A 19,815-nucleotide genomic window follows, 5' to 3' on the forward strand; every position below is an offset into this window, starting at 1 on the left:
GGCACGGTCTCTGCGCACAGAAAATCTGCGTTGCGCACAAAAAAAATCTAACCTGAATTGAAATTAAAATTAAAACTTTAACAATTCTGTTTTGCAGTGTTAGTCAGTAAGTGACTGGCTGCTCCTGTAGGGGATTAGAACGATGCCACCTTATCCTATAGTCCAGCCAATAATGCGATTCACATTCGTATATACGCAGCCAATCAACGTCGTTGACAGGCTATGACAGCGTCCTTATGTGCCGACACCGGTGTTTTAGCTAGCAAAGCGGCGTGGCTGATGTGCAGTGAAGCCACGTTAATGACAACGTGTACAACCATTGGAGATGTGAGCAGGACAGACGGAACAATTGACGGAAAAAGTGTGGACTTTATACCAGTTTTTAAATTGTGTTGATGGGCCACGTAAAACCAGAGTTATGATAAAAATATCTGCAATGTTTGGTTTTCTTCCTGAATACTATCGTTGTTTATATTTACTGCGGGAAGAAACGGTAAAAACGGCGTTTTATAAGGAAAACGCTCGAAAGCACTCTCCGCCTGTGAGCAAAAACAAAACCAACCCCCCCACCGTTTCCTATTGGTCGAAAAAAGTACCGTGTCGACCAATCAAAAAATGATATGGCAACGTGGCATCTAGTTGTTAAGAAACGGGGGGAAGTTTTAGGAGTGACGGCGGTGTTCTGAGATGTGAGAGATTTGAGACGTTTAGCGCAAATCTTGTGTAGTTAGTGTGTAGTTAGTGTGTAGTGTAGTCAATAGTTTTGTTGTGTGTGTCAGAACAATGAGGCGGCTGCTGAATGTTACAGGTGTTACAGGAGTGATACATCTCCTGTTGTCAGGCCTGCAGGTATCAGGCTGTTGTTCTCCTTTATCTCATAGTGGACAGAAATTATTTTTTGGAGTGGCACAAATAATTTGTGTGGCATCAGATTTGATGCAGAACAGCTGATTGTTCTGTAAATAGTTTGAAATGTTTATTTAAAAACGCCTTGGCTGCATTAAAAAAAATAAATAGCTGCAAAAAACTTTGTTGTTTGCCAAACTGAGTTACTTTTTTGAAGTAGTAACTATATAATTAATTGCCCAGCATTGGTCATTATATACTGTATTTGGCAGACAGAGAGTTACAGGACTCTCTCCCAGACCACAGACTCAGACTCATAATACAAGTCAGAGCTTTATGAAAAAAAAGAAAAAAAAGAAAGAAAGTTGTGTTTTCAAAATTGGAGTTAAAGTTTTTTTTACTTCCAATAGTGTTAACATACTACACAGGTCATGAACAAGATTTTTTAAATTTTCATTGTAAGTGGGCTAAAGCAGTTAATTAAAAGTAGTCTAACATAAATGTAAATACTGTAATTTGATTATTTTAATAAACCATGTAACTTGGATGGATTAGATGCTGGCGTGACCACAGTGCACACGTCTGATGTCGCTCACAGTGGTCCAAGGGATCGCTCAGGGAGTTTGTGTGTTCGCTCAGACACATGAAAAATTAGAGGGAACATTGGTTATTACCTATTATATCTTGTACAACCTAGTTTTAAAAAGAATTTTTGCAAATTTTTAATTATTTCTTACTCTCAGTTTGACACATTGTAATTTAGGACTTGTCTCCCACAGGGTGTAGGACCTGATGGATTTGATGTGAGTACACTGCTGATTTCTAAGTCCTTTTCAGGTTGGCATAAGTATGTACATTAAACAAATGAACAAGCAAATCAGTGGTTGCCGATTTGTGGTTACCAGCAACTGAGTGGTTACTGGTTACTTTGTAACATATTTACAGGCTGTTCTGTAGTTCCAGGGCTCTTATATGATATTATTCTTTGGGCAGAGTATGGTGAAAAGATCTAACTTCTACTAAAAACATGTTCAATGTTGAATGTTCAATGTTTTTTGAAGCAAGGCCTCATTTGATAAATAATAAATATCTGATCGTCTTGTTAATGTCATTTCCGCAAACAGGAGCGTTTAAATTATTATTGTGGCTAATATTTTGGTGTGTTTTTGTTAGAATTTATCAGTTCTTCTGTTAAAAACCTGCTCAGTGTTGCACACGTGCAAGTAGAGCTCATTTACAACAGTTTATGCTATTTTGCTGTATTTTTTAACAGGGTATTCCTGGTTCTGATGGGCTACCAGGGGAACTGGGAAAAGTAGGACCCCCTGTGAGTATATAAATCATAAATTGCCTAAATACAATTTCTTAGCTTTTGTAGAATAAAAAGTTTTTATCTTTGAAGGTGCCAATACCTTCAGTACAAACAAAGTCAATAAAAACATGTCCTGCTGGTGACTACACAACTGATTAATAAAAACTCATCTATCTGCTGCAGGGAGCAAGAGGGAGAAGAGGTCAAGTTGGTCTTCCTGGTCCTCGTGGTCCAAGAGTAAGTATCCCAGTTTCTGTCTACACTGCTAATGAACATCATCAGGGAAAAAAAGATAATAAAGGTTAATGATCTGGTAATTATTTTAATGAATAGATGAGGTCTGTATTGAAAATGAAAATAAGATGATTTAAGCTCAGACACTTTTTTCTAGGGGCCTCCAGCTGTCTATGAAGGCAAAGACCTGGTAAGTAGATAAACCTGCAACTATTTGTTTGTAAAACCACAATTTTACATTTGCCTTACATACCAGGGAAACTTACTAAGAACAGAACATGAATAATTCAATTCAATTCAATTCAATTTTATTTATATAGCGCCAAATCACAACAAAAGTCGCCTCAAGGCGCTTTATATTGTACAGTAGATCACACAATAATAAATACAGAGAAAAACCCAACAATCATATGACCCCCTATGAGCAAGCACTTTGGCGACAGTGGGAAGGAAAAACTCCCTTTTAACAGGAAGGAACCTCCGACAGAACCAGGCTCAGTGAGGGGCGGGGCCATCTGCTGCGACCGGTTGGGGTGAGAGAAGGAAAACAGGATAAAGACATGCTGTGGAAGAGAGACAGATTAATAACAGATATGATTCGATGCAGAGAGGTCTATTAACACATAGTGAGTGAGAAAGGTGACTGGAAAGGAAAAACTCAATGCATCATGGGAATCCCCGGCAGCCTACGTCTATTGCAGCATAACTAAGGGAGGATTCAGGGTCACCTGGTCCAGCCCTAACTATATGCTTTAGCAAAAAGGAAAGTTTTAAGCCTAATCTTGAAAGTAGAGATAGTGTCTGTCTCCCGAATCCAAACTGGAAGCTGGTTCCACAGAAGAGGGGCCTGAAAACTGAAGGCTCTGCCTCCCATTCTACTTTTAAATACTCCAGGAACAACAAGTAAGCCTGCAGTGCGAGAGCGAAGTGCTCTAATAGGGTGATATGGTACTACAAGGTCATTAAGATAAGATGGAGCCTGATTATTTAAGACCTTGTATGTGAGGAGCAGGATTTTGAATTCAATTCTGGATTTAACAGGAAGCCAATGAAGGGAAGCCAAAACAGGAGAAATATGCTCTCTCTTTCTAGTCCCTGTCAGGACTCTTGCTGCAGCATTTTGGATTAACTGAAGGCTTTTCAGCGAGTTTTTAGGACATCCTGATAATAAAGAATTACAGTAGTCCAGCCTGGAAGTAATAAATGCATGAACTAGTTTTTCAGCGTCACTCTGAGACAGGATATTTCTAATTTTAGAGATGTTGCGCAAATGGAAGAAAGCAGTCTTACATATTTGTTTAATATGTGCATTGAAGGACATGTCCTGGTCAAAAATGACTCCAAGGTTCCTCACAGTGTTACTGGAGGCCAAGGTAATGCCATCCAGAGTAAGAATCTGGTTAGATACCATATTTCTAAGATTTTCAGGGCCGAGTACAATAACCTCAGTTTTATCTGAATTAAGAAGCAGAAAGTTAGCGGCCATCCAGGTCTTTATGTCTTTAAGACATTCCTGCAGTTTAACTAATTGATCTGTGATACCTGGCTTCATGGATAGATAGAGCTGGGTGTCATCTGCATAGCAGTGAAAATTTATGCTATGTCTTCTAATGATGCTGCCTAGGGGAAGCATGTATAATGTAAACAGAATTGGTCCTAGCACTGAACCCTGTGGAACACCATAATTGACCTTAGTGTGTGAAGAGGACTCTCCATTTACATGGACAAATTGGAGTCTATTAGATAGATATGATACAAACCACTGCAGTGCAGTACCTGTAATACTTACAGCATGTTCTAATCGCTCTAATAGGATATTATGGTCAACAGTATCGAACGCAGCACTGAGGTCTAGCAGGACAAGCACAGAGATGAGTCCACTGTCAGAGGCCATAAGAAGATCATTTGTAACCTTCACTAAAGCTGTTTCTGTGCTGTGATGAGCTCTGAAACCTGACTGAATGTAAATGATGTGATTAGAGGCAAAATTGTAATTCCTTTGTTGATTTCAAAATATTATTATTATTCTTATTGTAACTTTTGTAATTAAAGAATTTCCCAAATCTAGAATAAAGTATTATCTTATCTTAAAAGCTGATTATCTTGTTTTAGCTGTCAGTGGAGCCCCCTGGTGGCAGGGCGTTTCCTTGACCTCAAATAGCCTGTTGTATTTTTCCAGTGTCCCAATGCCTGCCCCCTTAGGTATTACTGGATATTCTGGCCTCCCAGGCATGAAAGTAAGTTGATCAATTATTAGCATATTTAATTTGCTTTTTGTTGATAACTTCTAACAATTAGTTTCTGTTTACAGGGTCACAAAGGGGTTAAAGGTGAATCAGGTGAGCCCGGAAGACAAGGACACAAGGTAACCTTATGCTAACATTTTAGTTTTCACTACATGAAAAAATTAAGCATTGATATCAAATCCTGATATTTCTGAGACGTTCATTTCTCAGGGAGATGAGGGTGAACAGGGACTGCCTGGTGAAGTTGGATCTCAAGGACTACCAGTAAACTATTTCATCATTCTCTTGTGACCCTAAAAATCTGAATACATACAGAAATTGCTCCATGCAATCAAACATATTAACACTCCTCTATCTGCTGAGTAATTCTAGGGCCCAGCTGGATCAAGAGGCCTCCCAGGAATAATGGGCTCTAAAGGTGACAGGGTGAGAGGACGCACACTGCATACAGCTTCATGGATTGTATTTGTAAACGCAAACAGTATCGTTTGAGCCAACAGGGCATATATTAAGGGACAGTCCAATGTAAAAAAAATTTCCCCCAAGGAAGTTTGTGCAAGTTGCTTATTGTGGCCCATAGCTACGGACGTATTTACAAACTATTATATGAAAAGGGGCAGCACAGTGGTTAGCACTGCTGCCTCAAGAGAAAAGGCCCTGAGTTTCTGTGAGGAGATTGCATGTTCTCCCAAAAAAAGCATTATTAATAAAGCTCAGTAATGGTGCTGATATAGCTCAGTGGGATATACAGGCACTCATACGTCATATGGCTGGAAAGCAGTAGCCCCGGGTTCAAGTCCAACCCCCAGCCCTTTGCTGCAGTCTTTCCCCACTTTCCTGTCTATCTACACGGTCTCTATCCAATACAGCCTAAAAGACCCAAAACTCAGTAATTTCATGATCTGAGAAGTGCACTGGAAAGTGAATCATGTATACTTTTAATAGAAAAAATGTATCAACTTAATTTGACTTATGTCCCTTTTCCCATTACTATAAACAGGGACCTCGTGGAAACCCGGGTGACATAGGCCCTCGTGGAATCCAGGGAGCTCCAGTGAGTGGAAGCTTACTATTATCTCTGCACAGTCCTCTGTGTTACTTGGATGAAATCCTGATGAAAACTGACCATTTTTAGGGGGATCCAGGCCAGAGAGGACCCATTGGTGAGAACGGCCCAAAGGGAGTGCTGGTGAGATCACAAATCAAAAAAAGAAAGAAATTTAGCATCAGGCCAAGTTTTCTTTTAACTCTCTGTTTCCAGTTGAAATACATCACCCAGCATTACCTTAGCATGAAATGAACTTAGGCCTGTCATCATGTGAATTTGTTTGCAGTTAATTGCAGTTTGTTATTTCATAGGGGGACCGAGGTCCACCAGGAATCAGAGGAGTTCCTGGGCCAAAAGGAGACCCTGTGAGCACAGATATGTCTTATACATGCTAGAATCAATCAGTCAATGAATCTTTTCTTCTGTGTCTTCTTACTGACCTGCTTTCCTGTTGTTTTCTGCTTCTAAAGCCATCCGACCATTGTCTGTTGAATTCATATTGTTATTCTCCTTTCCCACCTGTATTCTATAGACGGGTTTTCCTGGGTGTTTGTCTTGGTAGAATTCAGAATTTAATCGCTATAATGCTCTTATTGTACTGTTTAGCTAACATGGCTGAACATACTGGGTTTAAATAGCTTTATCTCTACACATTTTCCTTCTCTACCAAGTATAACATCCTTCTTGTTTTTCTTACTGTGGTACTTTGATTTAAATGTATCTGTATGAAATAAGCTTTGTAATGAGATCCTTCTTATCTTGCCAACAGGGCCTTCCTGGTCCAGATGGTCGCGAAGGAATTCCTGGACTGCCCGGGTCTAAGGTAACTGTTTTAATTAATATCTAATTAATAATAAGCAGAAGTCTAGATTCTGAAAAGACTGCTTTTGTATACATTTCCTTAGGAATTACTTTTAGCAACATTTAATACAATAACAATAAAGGTGTTTAGCAGTTCCTCCTCCTTTAGCAGTTCAATTGTTTTTATTTTTAGGGTCTTCCGGGAAAAAATGGGGCTCCGGGTGATGCTGGCCCACAGGGACTTCCTGTAAGTGACGTCTGACAGCCTGATTCCTCATTAACATCTTTTCTTGACTTAGATATTTTCACTTATTACAATTTTCTTCATGAAGGGTTTGCCGGGAGCTTATGGTCAAAAAGGACACGGAGGTGCAAAGGTATGATCAATGCTTCTGTACCAACACCTCATGAAAAACAAAACTATGTCTGCAAAAAGACAGGAGTTTCTCAGTAAGATGAGCCAATGATGTTCTGTTTGTCTCTCTGTGTCATCAGGGTAACACAGGAGATCCAGGAGTTGTTGGTCTGATGGGGTCTCCAGGGAAACAAGTAAGTTTGAAGCGAGGCGAGATGCATCAGGTTCATTAAATTGTTAAGTGAGTCTCAAAGGACGCATGTAAAAGCACATTAAACTATTGTACTTTACCGGGTTAAAGGTACCAACTAATGGATTAGTCAGCTCCCTTTTGGAGCTCTGATGATTATCCTGTCTGATATCTTGTTCACTAGGGTGAATATGGTGATCAAGGAGAGGTGGGACCCATTGGGCCCAGAGGAGGACCAGTAAGTCTCTGAAATTCATGTACTCGGTTTTCACCTTAACCTCCGAAGTAGTTGTTTTCCCTCCGTAAACCGGAAGATCCCCTCCCGTTTGCTTCCAGCTCTTCATGATGTCCCAATATCTACAATTTTTCTCACCTAAGTCCTGACTTCCAGCTTCCTGTGGGCTAAACACAACAGCCACAAGCAGTCACCTGCTAGCTTTGCCTACATGGCCTACTTGCAGGGCATGGTGCAAGCACTTCTAAAGTGCTAGAAGCTTTAGTATTATAGCCTCTGTAAATCTGATCAATATGAACAGAGGAAGCTAACTGTTACAGAGTAAAGGAAACTCCATAATGTAAGTAACTGTTCACCTTCCTCAGTAGGGTAAGATTAAAGAGATAAGAGGCAGTAACAGTGACTTCAGGAGGATGATAAATGAGATGAGAGGGAAAACAGTGCACCTTTGCTGCTCTCCATTCAGAACATACACAAACAGATGCAAAGTCCACAGCCTCAAATTTGATTAAACAATATTTATTGAAAGAGAAATTGAGAGCAAACAGTCATGTAGAGCAGGAAGGCATTTATAGATTTATAATCAGAAGGAGAGTGTACCGGGACATCTGTGAGCCAAAAGCTCAGGTTTCAAATTTGAGTGAGAGCATATTCCTACTGTAGTCATCTCAGACACACAACCTTTAGGAGAGCCAGCCAATTAGAAAAAAATAAAATATCCCAGTCAAACCCAGAGAATTGACTGGGATATATGATAAACAAGGATGTTTATATACGGTGACTCGTTCAACTATACAAATTGATAAGGTTATAAAAGATTCCCTGTAATAGCTACAGGACAGTTGACCTAAAAAGATCAACACATACAGTATATCAAACATGACAAATTACCAAACTGCATGAAAATGTCTTTTTGTTTATTTCACTTGCGTTTTGACTCACTTCTGTCTGTATTTCCAGATGTGACCATAGCTCTTCTGTGTTTTAGGGTGAACGAGGAGAAAGAGGACCCGATGGGCCCCCGGGATTATCAGGAGCCAAGGTAAGACCTGAGGGAAAGCCGTCTTTTCTCTTGGGGACATTATGTTTTGAAAAAAATATGGGAGAGAAAGAACTTATCACAGTAACACAAGTAAGATTCTTCTTAAATTTAAGATATTTTAAAATCTTGTCTTAGATTTTATTTTCTGCAAATAGTCCAATCAATCAAAATCAATATTGCTTGCTTGCTGAGGTTTTGGCGAGTCCTGGTTTTACTGTAACTTCCGTGATCTTTGTTGCATTCATTTACTGTAGTTACCAGTGCAACAGTCACACTCTAAGTAAAGGCTTTTAGTTTAGTCCGAAATCTGAGATATATGTGACAATAACGGAAAATCATCAGAAATGTTGATTGTACATGTACTTTCTTTTGCACGTAGCGCTAACTATTCATCTAGATTTTTTGGAGTGAGAACTATTTTATCTCTTAGTGAACATCACTGAACAAAAGAAAGGAACCGTCAACCGTAGGCAACTCACAACAAAATATGGTAGATTTTTCGTGTGAGCTGCCCAAAATCACAAGTAACTTGAAATTTTGTGCAAATATTTTTTAGGTGAAAGGCATCAGAAGTTCATCCACATTAGATAAATATACAGACAGATGATAGAAATATAGTTTTAACCTACCTATAGTCCACTTCTCATTGTGGTCTCAACACAAAACCCTGAGCTACATGAAGTGAAAGTCTTATGTTGACAATCCAGGGCTGGATCACCACTGCAACAAACAACTTTAATATGCATATATACATACTAGAAAGTCTTTAATAATACATGTAAAAAGACATCAACAGGTATCTATAGTTTTATTATGCTGGCAGAGTTTAATTGTATTGCGTAATATACTGACACATCAACATGATTTAAGGATCTGAGCTGAATGTCCCCAGCAGAATTTATTTATGTTAATTAGTGGGAAAATAAAAGAAAATTCTGATTTAGATCATGAAAGGGTAGAAAAATAGTATTTAATTGTTTCTTTTTACAGTCATATAAATGCAAAGTATTGCACAGTTCCTGAGATCTCCTGCTGGCAGGCAGACAAATCAACAAATCTGGGTTAAAAGCAATGCTTTCTGTTAGAACCGACTCCACCTGAGTGAAAAACAACAGGATTATGATAGTGCTGTTGTGGGAAAAGGGTGTTAAAGAAAAGGAGACGCTGTACAGAGACGAACGTTCAGATAACGATAAATTCAAACAGGCAAAAAAATAAAAAGAAGAACGCAATAATTTCCAAGGTCTGATGGGTCTTGAGAAAAGTACACGCTGGTCTTTTTTGCTTGTCACTGGGAGTGCAAAAATCAGTAAGAAATGAGCGCCTTGAAACTGAAAGCCAAGCAGACACAGTGTTCATAAATACAATCCATCCTGAAAGTATTATTCGACATGAGAATAATCCGGCAAAGACAAACCTTGTATCTGCTCAGATATTCATAGCAGGAAAGCAGAGTCATGTTTTTGTGCTTTTAATAAAGAGCTGAAGGTCTTTTTGAACGCCTGTCCCTGCAGTTAAGTCTCTAATCCACTGGCGAGTGGGCATGAATGGTCTCTTGTGTTACAGGCTTTTATTTTTTCTGCAGCTCAGGGGGGATTCAGGGCAGGAAAATAACCTGAGAAACCCTGAAAGAAATCTCTGTTCCCCAGGAATGCCCACATCCCCACATACACCCTAACACATCCAAGGGAGGGTGGATGCTTGGGGTGCTTGTGGGTCCAGCCTGTGGTTCAGAATGATGTAAAGCTGGAAATGTTTTTTTTCCCTGTAGATATGGTTAGATTAAGTTGGGGGTGGTATGGTACCTGCTCTAAGCTTCGCACAGTGTGTTCTGTTTTGTGATTCTGAATGTATGTGTGTGTGTGTTATATGTTAAAAGCAGGTTATGTATGTATGTGTGGCTATTTTTTTTAAATAGGGGAGCAAAGGAAATCCAGGCCTACCCGGACTCCCTGGCCCTGCTGGTTTCCGTGGTCAGAAAGGAGACAGGGTAAGAGACATAAATTGAAAAAAACAGATCTGATTTAAAATGAAGTCATGTGAATGCAACAGTCCAAAATAAATAGTCACATGTACCGTGGCTCACAGCACTACCTCACTCTACTTATTAAGTTGCACACTAATGTTATTTTTGTTCAATCAGAACAATATGGGAATTGAATTTGTGTGGGGATATGGTTGAGATCTGCTGATATCAAATAAAGCAAACAGATATAAATGATCCTCTTTAAAGGTGGGTGCAAACCCAACAAGACATTTTCACTTTGCTCGGTTCGTGTTCAGACCTGCAGAGCAGAGAGAAAGTCAGATCAGCTGATCACTTGCGGGGGTCGGGTGGGGTGGGGTGGAGGGTGTGCGGAGAATATACAAAGTGCTAATACACATTGTAAACACAGCAAATGTTTACAGTGTGTATTAACCACCATGTCTGTGAAGGTTCTCAGTCATCCAGGTCATCGTAGTCAAAGGAATTTGCAAAGAAAAGCGTCTGGACTTCTTTAAGTTGCTTGAAGACGTTTCACCTCTCATCCGAGAAGCTTCTTCAGTTCTACCACCTTCTTCAGAACCACCCGAAACCCTGGCTGATTGTGACCCACACCCGTTTTCACACCTTGGCTCATGTGATTAGGTAGGGGATCAATAGGGGGTCCATGACCCTCTTGGGGGACACTCCAATAAGGCTTAAAATCTGGTACTCTTCACCAATTGCTCTTAGAACTGAAGAAGCTTCTCAGATGAGAGGTGAAACGTCTCCACGGAAACCTAAAGAAATCCAGACACGTTTCTTTCCAAGCTCCTTAGACTACGATGACCTGGATCACTGAGAACCTTCCCAGACAAATCCTTAATTCTATTGTTTGCAGGCTTTCTGGTGTAACTGGAACTAAGTGGGTGAATTGGACGAAGTTTTGTATAAACCTTTATAGCAGGAGCAATTGTGTGTTGCTGATAGGGGTGTTGTTGTGACTCTGCAGACGACTAGTATCAGGCCCCAGTCAGGAAATACTGCACATACAACTGACAGATGGCTTCAAATTAGCTTTCCAAATAAATTTGTCAGAATGGGTTACTGCTGCATGTGATCACCACACTAAAATGACAATTATATTAAAAATTCATTAAAAATTGTAAAAATAATAAATAATTGATCCAATATCCCACACTGTTCTAATGCAGGTCCATTTAAAGTCATATCTTTTTTTGACTCAGGCAGCTTCAATCAGATAAATGAAGTCTGGATCAGATCTAGATTAGTAAATTGGATTATTGTGGGTATTGGTGCACTAAATTTATTTATTTCCAGTTAATACCAAAAATAATTATCTTGCTTTTTTTGTTTTTCTCAGGGTGCAGTCGGTCTTGATGGTCCAAAGGGAGACCAGGTATATTTATTTATTTATGAAACTGTAATGTCATGGCTATTATTATTAGACAAATCACAGAGTGGGATTTGAGCTAAAAATCTGCACATTTTAATCTTTTTAGGGACTTCCAGGAGCTGAGGGAACAGCAGGAGAGAGAGGAGATGTGGTGAGTTATCGACTACTGAAAGTACCATGAAGTGGGAAAACAGACATGCTCGCAGTGATGCCAATAAGAAGGATGTAGTTGTTAACAGTGCCAAGAATCACTTGAGTTTGCAAAATCTGTTGTGGGGAATACTCTTTTGTGACAAAGTGACACAGCTTTGCAGAATAATAAAATATGAAACGTACCTGGTAGAAATATCTTTGGATGTTTCTGCATGCATGTAGTTATTTACGGCTGTTTTCTTTTTTTCAGGGTGAACCAGGAGAACCGGGAGAGAAAGGATCGGTATGTTCATCTAACCAAGTGTATCCTATCCTTAAATATTGGAGATTTTTTTCCCCCATAACTTAGTTCAAAAAGGTAAACTTTCATATATGCTAGCTTCCTTACGCATAAAGTGAAATATTCGCTGACGATTATGGTTTATACTTTCTTAAAAATGAGAGCCCACCTGAATCTTTAGATTGATCAAAATGGATTTGCACATCTGTATTATTGTGTCCAGTGTTTTCCATTTTACTCTTGATAATACTCCACAGATTCCCACTTCTCTTCTCTTTTTTCTGTTGAAGTCATCTGTTTGGTGCTGTTTATTGTAGTCAGGCCCACCAGGAGAGACGGGAAATAAAGGACCCGAGGGCAGCCGAGGACTGCCAGGTAAAGAGGGCAAGTTGGGTCAACCAGGACCCCGTGGCATGCAGGGGGACATGGGGGTGCCTGGCCTGCCGGGAATACAGGGACCAGCGGTGAGAAATTTTTATCTCTGTACTGTTCTGTTACAACTCTCTGTTGAATCATGGGCGATTATTGAACAGCATGTTCCCTCAACTGAAATACAATTATAAAATTGTTATTTTGAATTTCACTAAATGGATTGTTGGGGAAAGGGAATATAATACATCCAGTGTTTAATATTAGTATTCAATAGAAAATACTTGTTCAGTATTTTTGTAGAATGTTTTAGTAATGTTTATTTAAAAGCAGAACAAGTTTAATGAGACTGTAAATATCCAATCTTCTCAACAAACACCTTGAGAACGTCAGAATTTCCTCAGTAACCATCACTCATCACTATCAACGATCTGTTTGTTCAGGGAAAATCACCAACAGATACACACATCAAACAAGTCTGCATGAGGGTAATGCAAGGTAAGCGTTCTATCGGCTGGTTACCACTAGGTGTAGTTACTGAAGACAGTGTGCTTTACAGTCATTTGGATAAAAGAGCTTTTCAAACCAACCTGTGACAAACACAAAATGTTTGTTATTTTACATCTATATATCTACTGATTAACACAGAAAATTAAAACATAAAATTATCCTGTGTCACAGATCAGTTTGCCCAGCTAGCAGCTAGCTTGACCAGGCCTGAGTCAGGCATTGGTGGGATGCCCGGTCCTCCAGGCCCACCTGGACCTCCAGGCCCCACAGGAGAGAATGGTTTCCCAGGTCACACCGGATCAAGAGGTCTGCCTGGTCTGAAAGGGCCACCTGGCCTGATGGGAATCAAAGGACCTAAGGGTGAGCTTTATATTGGCAGAGTTGCACAACTCCTAATGTGCAAGTCCAGTGAGCACAAAGAACGCAAAACTATCTGACTTCAGTTGGTGATAAGTCACTGCTAACAAGCATATAATAGCACATTTCTTATTCTCTGCCTTTTTTTGGTGCATCACTGAGTTTCTTGGTGCATTACTGCCACCTGTAGATCAGTTCAAAAATAATGGGAACCCACTGGCAGAGGTGTGCATTTCAGGTGCATATATATGAAAACAGGCGAGGTTAAACCAAACATGGAATCACATGCAAACTCAAAATTAAAGATAAATCTTTCATGTTTCTAGTATTTATATACACAGCTATGATGTATTTGTTATTTAGACAGAGGAAATCTGGAGCTTATCAGGAGGTTAACTATTACTGAATCAGAAAAATAAAAGCAAACAGCTCATGTGTAAGCTGCAAGCCTGTGGGATTATTGAAATTAACTGACAGTCATTTATATTCATGTTGTTTTGACCCGTAGCTCCTCAGGGATAAATCATCTGAATGAGGGACCAGCTGTGGTGTGAAGCCTGAGTTTGAAGCTCTTGCTAAACACAGCTAAATATAGTAACTTTAATTATGTGTTTCCCATTGGTGATAATTACTTTTCCTCCCCACAGGTGACCAGGGTGATAAAGGGGACAGGGGACCCATAACGAGAGGACCCAAAGGAGAACCAGGTGCACCTGGTTTACCAGGTAATTGACAAGATAGCTGTTCATAGAATAAATGACCTGCATGTCTCAGTCAAGCATCAGTTAGTGAATATTATGTAATACTGTCCAAAAGAAAAATGCAGTTTGGATGAACAATAATGCTAGACAAAACATATGTGTGAGCTCAGTTACATAAAACGTTTTGTATTAATTAACAGCAAAAACATCCTTTTCTGTCCTGCTGAGTGCATAAAATATTATAGTTTAATTATATTATAATTTTAACACAGTGAATGATGCATTCAGTCACAGTAAAAATTGGTTTTTAATTAGAGGCATGGAAAGCTCTGCAATTTAAAGAATGGGTGCACATTAAATAAAAACCAGTATCACTTTGATAGTTAAATAGTTTATATTTATGAGAATAAGTACACTTCTCAAAACAACTGTTCGAAGGAAGACTTTGAAAACACATCAGATCTTAGTGGGGAAAAAATCATGCTGGACATTTATACTGATATAAACTGGGTCATGTGTTAAAGGATCCCATCGCTTGACACTCTGACAATCAAAGTGTAAAAATGATGTGGCGGGCTGGTCCATTTTGCGTAAATTTTATTTGAACAACTCAAGAAAGTAATCAGTAGTTTGTACGACCCCCATGTGCATGCCTGTTATGCATGCCACGCAGGCCTGATAGATGGTGTCCTGGGGATCTTCTCCCAGATGAGAGACGGGCATCACTGAGCTCCTGGACATTCTGTTCATAACATTGTGGTGTCAGATGGATCGAAACATGACGTCCCAAAGATGTTCTATTGGCTTTAGGTCAGGTCAGCGTGTAGTCAGTCAATTGTATCAATTTGTTCATTCTCCAGGAACTGCCTGCAAAGTTTTGTCAGATGATGTCATTGTCATACATCAGGAGGAACTCAGTACCCACTGCACCAGCATAGGGTCTGACAGTTGGTCTAAGAGTGGTGTTGCCTAGCCTCTATAGGGTGTGTGTGTGACTCCATGGATATGCCTTTTCAGACCAAACCATGCCAGGGAGCACGTGTGCTCAGGGTGAACCTACTCTTATCTGTGAAAAGCACAGGGCACCTGTGGATCTGCCAAATCTGGTAGTCTATGCCAAATACCAAGTGGGCTCCATTAGCAGTAGTGACCGTGACCCTAGCTGTATGCAAAACTAGTGAAGAAAAAAAAAATTCCAGTGTCCTGCACCTTCAAAACCATTCCTGTTTTGGTGTTTGTTTCATAGTTGCCCCTCTAGTTCCCCTGTTGTTAATTTCACAAACACAAAAGTAGCTGAAGCTTATTAACAACCCCCTCTGTTGCTAAACTGACCAGATCAATATCCCACAACTTTAACTGACTTGATTGCTATAGTGATTAAAAATTGTTCATTTCATTTTTGTAGTCGTGTACTTTACTCTGCAAATAATGACATTAATTATTACAGAACTGCTTTAACACATCATGTTTAGAACTTTCTAGATAGCCAGGGCCTAGTAACTTGTCGATATTCATCTGATACATGAGTTTTAATGCCAGCAGTGCCAAACATGACACATTTTAAATGTAATGAGAAGCTGCAAAAATTCACAGCAGTTGACTACTACTGGGTTAGGTACTTGGCCTAAAGTTTTCCACATAGTTGACAAAGGCAGATATTCTATGCAAACTGAACATGGGAAACTTTTGAATATATTTATATTTCCTCATATTTTGTGTTTTCTTTGCGATGCTCTTGAGCAATCATGCTAACTAAAGGTTTATGGATAATGTGTAAATTAGTGCTTAGTAAACACAACTAAACTAAATGAGTGTATCACCCACAATCTTGTAAAATAGAGTGAATTTATTGACAACCAGTCATAGAGAGAAGGTGGACAGAAAAACGTGGATGTTTAACTTCTGATCTTCTGTCATTCTGTTTGCAGGCAATCCTGGTCGACCAGCTTATGGCAGAGATGGTCGTGATGGAGAGAGGGGACCTCGTGGGGTTGCTGGTACAGCTGGTGTTCCTGGACCTCCTGGTCCTCCTGGTTTGAACAGTTACTGTGAGCCGTCGCAGTGCGTCCTTCCCGTGGTGGCATCACCGGTTTCGGTAAAGGACTCCAGCATGAAAGGTCCCACTGAGATGTGAGGAGGAACCACAGCTGCATTGGGGGGAAAACTGACAGACTGGAGGAGAAACTAGAACTCTGTAGAAGACGTGTCCATTTGAGTTTTGTCACTTGGTGTGTGCATGTGTGTGAGTGTGTGTGTGTTGTTGTGTTTTTAAATTTAGTCAGCTGATTTGGAACTAGATTTATTTTTAAGCCATCTTTGTGGTTATAAAGTCATATCAGGGTGGACACTGAAAAACACCCATCAGCTTTTGAAACTCCTTTATATGACACAAAAAAATCATTTTACCTCAACTTTGCCATCTCTGTACTGTAAAAGTAAAAGTAGGATTTATTTTTGAGAAATTAAAAGCTCCCTCTAGAAACCTTCTAGCCCCGTTCTCGATTCAAACAACACGGCAATATTTTCTGTATGTTTATGTAAATGTGTCAATATGCAAATTATACTAATGAAAAACATACATTAGTTTGTGAGTATCTTTGTTGGTTGTCCACTTAAATCCCCACTTATGCTTTTTGCTCTTAATGTAGGAGAATGTTTGATAGTTTCTGTCTCTGTGTGGTTTTGATTAGAGGTTGGCCATGTTTGAAAACCTCTCTGGCAGTTTTATATGACTTCTTATTTATTATATCAAGGTTCAACGTGACATCTTCAATTTGTACAAAGGAGGGAAATAAAAACATTTTGATAACTCCTGGCATGTTTTGTATGAGCAAGTAAATAAAAATGAAGTGCACTTGAAACAAAACGTAAACTTGAATCACTACGAAAAACTCAAAGCTGTTTGTTACTTTAAAACACACCAAATTCAGACAAAAGGATTAAAAAGTATCAAAAAGCCGATTTCATGAAGACGTGCTTAACCATGCTAATTAAAATGAATGCTTTTACAGTGTCATTAAAATTGTCATTGATATCGCATCCTGTTTCCTCACTGTAAATATTTCAAATATTTCATTAAAATGTTAGGTGGAAAAGTCTCTGCCAAGCTTTCACCTATTTTTTTATTTTACTTTTATCTTCATTTACTGAATCCAGTGCAAACCAAACTATTTTGGCAGGTTTTAATTTTCTTTAATCCTTTGACCTAAACCTAATATAAACAGTTGTGTATACTGCCAGTGTTGGTCAAGTTACTTGAAAAAAGTAATTAGTTACAGATCACTTCTCCAAAAAGGTAATCCTGTTACTTTGTTGATTACTTATTTTCAAAAGTAATTAGTTACTTTATTACTTACTTAAAAACATGATACACAACCTGAATATGTAATAAAGCAAAAGACCTTTCAGCCCAATTCTGTTTTTTCTGCATATAAAATTTAATCAAATGAAAAAGTCTCTTTTTAAAACTTGTTTTATTCGTTTTAATCTTTTAACTTTACGCACATTGCATCAAGCAAAAATTAAATTATATGCAATATTCTCTGACTTGAAGACATTTGTTTAACATTTAAACCTATTTTCTGTATATTCCAGCATACAAAATAAAATAATGCTGTGTTTACACTAACTCTTTCAAATAGATGCAAGTAAAACACAGCAAAAAATAAATAAAATAAAAGATTAAGCGGAACTAAGTGCTGTTGCTCATAAATCTATTGTCACCTGTTTAGCAGGAGTGGGGCCGGTGGAGGGTTGCCTGGTGGTGCAGAGGTCATGTCACTCGGGGGATCCGGGGGTTTCTCTGAGAATTTCACATTCCCATGGCGGCATGCTCGGTGCTTGCTCAGATTTGAAGTTTAATTTTTTTGCTGTAGAAAGAAGTTTTCTTCCCACGCAGAGTGTGCAGCAGACGCTAATTTTTTTGTCACTTTTATGAATCAAACTCAAAGTAATGTAAGTACTTCCAAACTTTAAACGCTGCACGGTCCTACTCTCTCTCACACTCCATATTGTCCATTGTTGATCTGCACACGTCTGTTGGCACGGATGTCACACACTCGTACGTCATTGTCATGAGACACTGTCAACAAAATCACGGTTTAGTAACGCAGTAAGGCAGCGTGCTTACGGGAAAGTAAGTGTAATCTAATTACTTTTTGGCAACAGTAATCTCCTACTTTACTCATTACTTGAAAAAAGTAATCAGATTACACGTTACTGCCCATCTCTGTATACTGCGTATACTTTAAATTCACTGTGTCCTCCCCCTTTTTGAATAACCTTTCTCAAAGTTGTTCCAAAACGTACACCAGAGGTTGTAGCAGACCGTTACAGGCTCATTTTCAAAGCTTTGACAAAAATATCTAATCAGCCACTTAAATGGAAGCAACTCATTGCATTTAGGCATGTAGACGACCTGCTGAAGTTCAAATGGCGCATCAGAATGAAGAAAACGGGTGATTCGAGTGACTTTCAATGTGTAATGGTTGTTGGTGCCGGACAGGCTGGCCTAATTAATTCAGAAACTGGGATTTTCCCACACAAGCATTCAGACAATTGTCTGAAAAGGAAAATATCTAGTGATCAGCAATGAATAGAAGTGCCTTGTTGGTGACAGAGGTCAGGGGAGACTGGGCCCGATTGCATTGAACTGATAGTAAGACAGTAACTCAAATAGCCACTTGTTACAGCCAAGTTTTTGTAAATATTGAAGCAGATAGGCTCCAGCAACAGAAGATTATGTTGAGTGCCATGCTTGTCAGCCAAGAACAGGAAACTGCCGATGGTGTAATGATGTACACTATCAGTCAAAACTTTGGACACACCTTCTTATTTCATGTTTTTCCTTTATTTTTACTACATTCTACAATGTAGATACAAACTGAAGACATCGAATATATGGCACAAGATATCTGGAATTATGTAGCAAAGACAAAATGATAAATAACTCTAAATATGTCCTATATTTTAGATTCCTGAAAGTAGCCACCATTTGCTTTGTTGACGCAAAGCAAATGAGCTTCATGATGTAGTCGCCTGAAATGGCTCTGACTTCACTGGTGTGCCTTGCCAGGGTTCATTTGTTGAGTTTCTTGCCTTGTTAGTGGGGTTGGGACCCCACTGTTAAAATTCTTATTATGGCAAGAACAAATTAGCTAATTAAAGAGAAACAACAGTCCATCATTAGTTTAAGAACTGAATGTCAGTCAGTCTGTAAAACTGCTAAAACTTTGAATTTGCAGTTGCAAAAACCATCAAGCGCTCTGGCAAAGCTGGCTCACATGAGGCCTCCAGAGGAAAGGAAGCGCAAGAGTCACCTCTGCTGCTGAGGATAAATTCATCCAAGTCACCAGCCTCAGAAATCGCAAGTTAACATCCACTCAGATCAGAGCCCAGATAAATGCCACACAGTTCCAGTTCCAGTAGCATCTCTACATCAACTGTTCACAGCAGACTGTGTGAATCAGGCCTTTATGGTCAAATAGCTGCTAAGAAACCACTGAGGAAAAGCAACAAGCAGAAGAGATTTGTTTGGGCCCAGAAACACAACGAGTGGACATTAAACCAGTGGAAATCTGTGCTTTGGTCTGATGAGTCCAAATTTGAGATCTTTGGTCCACCTGCCGTGTCTTTGTGCAATGCAGAAAAGGTGAACGGATGGTCTCTACATGCATGGTTCTCACTATGAAGCATAGCGGAGGAGGTGTGATGGTGACACTGTTGGGGATTTATTCAAAAATGAAGGCACACTGAAC

General features: G+C 39.3%; 1 protein-coding gene across 1 annotated transcript; it reads left to right on the forward strand.

Moving 5' to 3' along the window:
• The first annotated feature begins 1,625 nt into the window (after positions 1-1,625).
• Positions 1,626-17,157, forward strand: col9a1a (collagen, type IX, alpha 1a). Its single transcript, XM_019360395.2, has 26 exons — positions 1,626-1,649; positions 2,120-2,173; positions 2,342-2,395; positions 2,550-2,582; positions 4,572-4,629; positions 4,704-4,757; positions 4,849-4,902; positions 5,011-5,064; positions 5,639-5,692; positions 5,774-5,827; positions 5,998-6,051; positions 6,456-6,509; positions 6,681-6,734; positions 6,820-6,864; positions 6,983-7,036; positions 7,217-7,270; positions 8,256-8,309; positions 10,228-10,299; positions 11,657-11,692; positions 11,796-11,840; positions 12,093-12,125; positions 12,440-12,586; positions 12,935-12,989; positions 13,173-13,361; positions 14,006-14,083; positions 15,988-17,157. Exons 4-26 carry the CDS (start codon positions 2,566-2,568, stop codon positions 16,191-16,193), a joined length of 1,575 nt encoding a protein of 524 aa, XP_019215940.1. The 5' UTR covers positions 1,626-1,649; positions 2,120-2,173; positions 2,342-2,395; positions 2,550-2,565; the 3' UTR covers positions 16,194-17,157.
• Positions 17,158-19,815: the final 2,658 nt, after the last annotated feature.

Source organism: Oreochromis niloticus, linkage group LG6 (genome assembly GCF_001858045.2).
Source record: "Oreochromis niloticus isolate F11D_XX linkage group LG6, O_niloticus_UMD_NMBU, whole genome shotgun sequence".
Lineage (NCBI taxonomy): Eukaryota > Metazoa > Chordata > Actinopteri > Cichliformes > Cichlidae > Oreochromis > Oreochromis niloticus.